This window comes from Hippocampus comes, unplaced genomic scaffold, assembly GCF_001891065.2.
Source record: "Hippocampus comes isolate QL1 unplaced genomic scaffold, H_comes_QL1_v1.1 C16895554, whole genome shotgun sequence".
Classification (NCBI taxonomy): domain Eukaryota; kingdom Metazoa; phylum Chordata; class Actinopteri; order Syngnathiformes; family Syngnathidae; genus Hippocampus; species Hippocampus comes.
Genome location: NW_017840717.1, coordinates 1 through 1,134, shown reverse-complemented (window position 1 = coordinate 1,134; position 1,134 = coordinate 1). Strand labels below are relative to the sequence as shown.

At 56.9% G+C, this 1,134-nt stretch overlaps 1 protein-coding gene across 1 annotated transcript; it reads left to right on the top strand.

The window, feature by feature from the left end:
- Positions 1-4: 4 nt before the first annotated feature.
- On the top strand, positions 5-1,126 carry LOC109509426 (G-protein coupled receptor 4-like; the record flags this gene model as incomplete). The annotated part of the gene is made up of 1 exon (XM_019859276.1): positions 5-1,126. A coding segment is annotated over one exon (885 nt), but the record flags the coding sequence as incomplete, so codon positions are not given.
- Between the last annotated feature and the right edge of the window lie 8 nt (positions 1,127-1,134).

Here is a 1,134-nt window from a genome sequence, read left to right as displayed (position 1 = left end):
CATCCTCACCCTGGGCCCCATTTTGCAACAAGTGCGCAGGCAAAACGTCCTGGGCATCTTCTTGCTCAGCCTGTTGCTCTCCGACATCCTTTTCATCTTTACCATGCCCCTCTGGATCAACTACTACCGCCAGGACCATCACTGGCAACTGGGCGTCATGTCGTGCAGCGTGGCCGGCTTCTTCTACTACTCCAACATGTACATCAGCATCTACCTGCTGTGCTGCATCTCGGTGGACCGCTGCCTGGTGGTCACGTACCCTTTGCGCTCCAAAACCCACCGGACGTCGTGCTACGCCTGGGCGCAGTGCGTCAGCATCTACGCGGTGGTCACAGTGCTGCACGTCATGGTGCTGTTCAACGACAACCTCCAAGACGCCCACGACGGCCGAGACGACCGCTGTTACGAGACCTACCCCATGGAGAAACCCGTGGCCCTGTTCAACCTGCTCCGGGTGGGCGTCGGCTTCTTGCTCCCCCTGCTGGTGCTGGCCGTCAGCTACTGGAGGGTGCTGGCGACGGTGGGCCAGAGTCCGGGCCTGAGCGCCCAGGTCAAGCGAAAGGTGCGCCTGCTGTCTTTCGGGGTGATCGGGATCTTCTCCGTTTGCTTCGCGCCGTACCACATCCTGCTGCTCACGCGCTCGCTCATCTTCTACACGCGGCCGCTCGAGAGCTACTGCGAGTTTGAGCAGCGGGTGCACTTCGCCTTCTCGTGTACGCTCGCCTTGTCCAGCCTGAACTGCGTGGTGGACCCCGTGCTCTACGTGCTGGTCAGCAATGGAATTCGGGAGGATGTGAAAGTGTGCTGCAAAAGGAACAAAACCACGCAGACGAACGAGCGCGCACCTTCCAGACACAACACGGCAAAGTTGAATAATCAGATAATATGAACGTCCTCTTTGATATTCTTCTCACTCGGTTCTCCAGTATGAGACAATCAGATCCGTTGAGAGTGACGCATTGCCATATTTGTGCAACCCCCTCGCCACCTCCTTCATATTCTGCTCACTCTAGATGAGGAGGCAGATAAGACCAGTATGCTGTCCACAAGTTATGTAGCTGTTATCCATCACAGGGATTCTCCAACCTTGTAGGTCCACGGACCACTTACAGGGAGACATTGTTCCAAGGACCG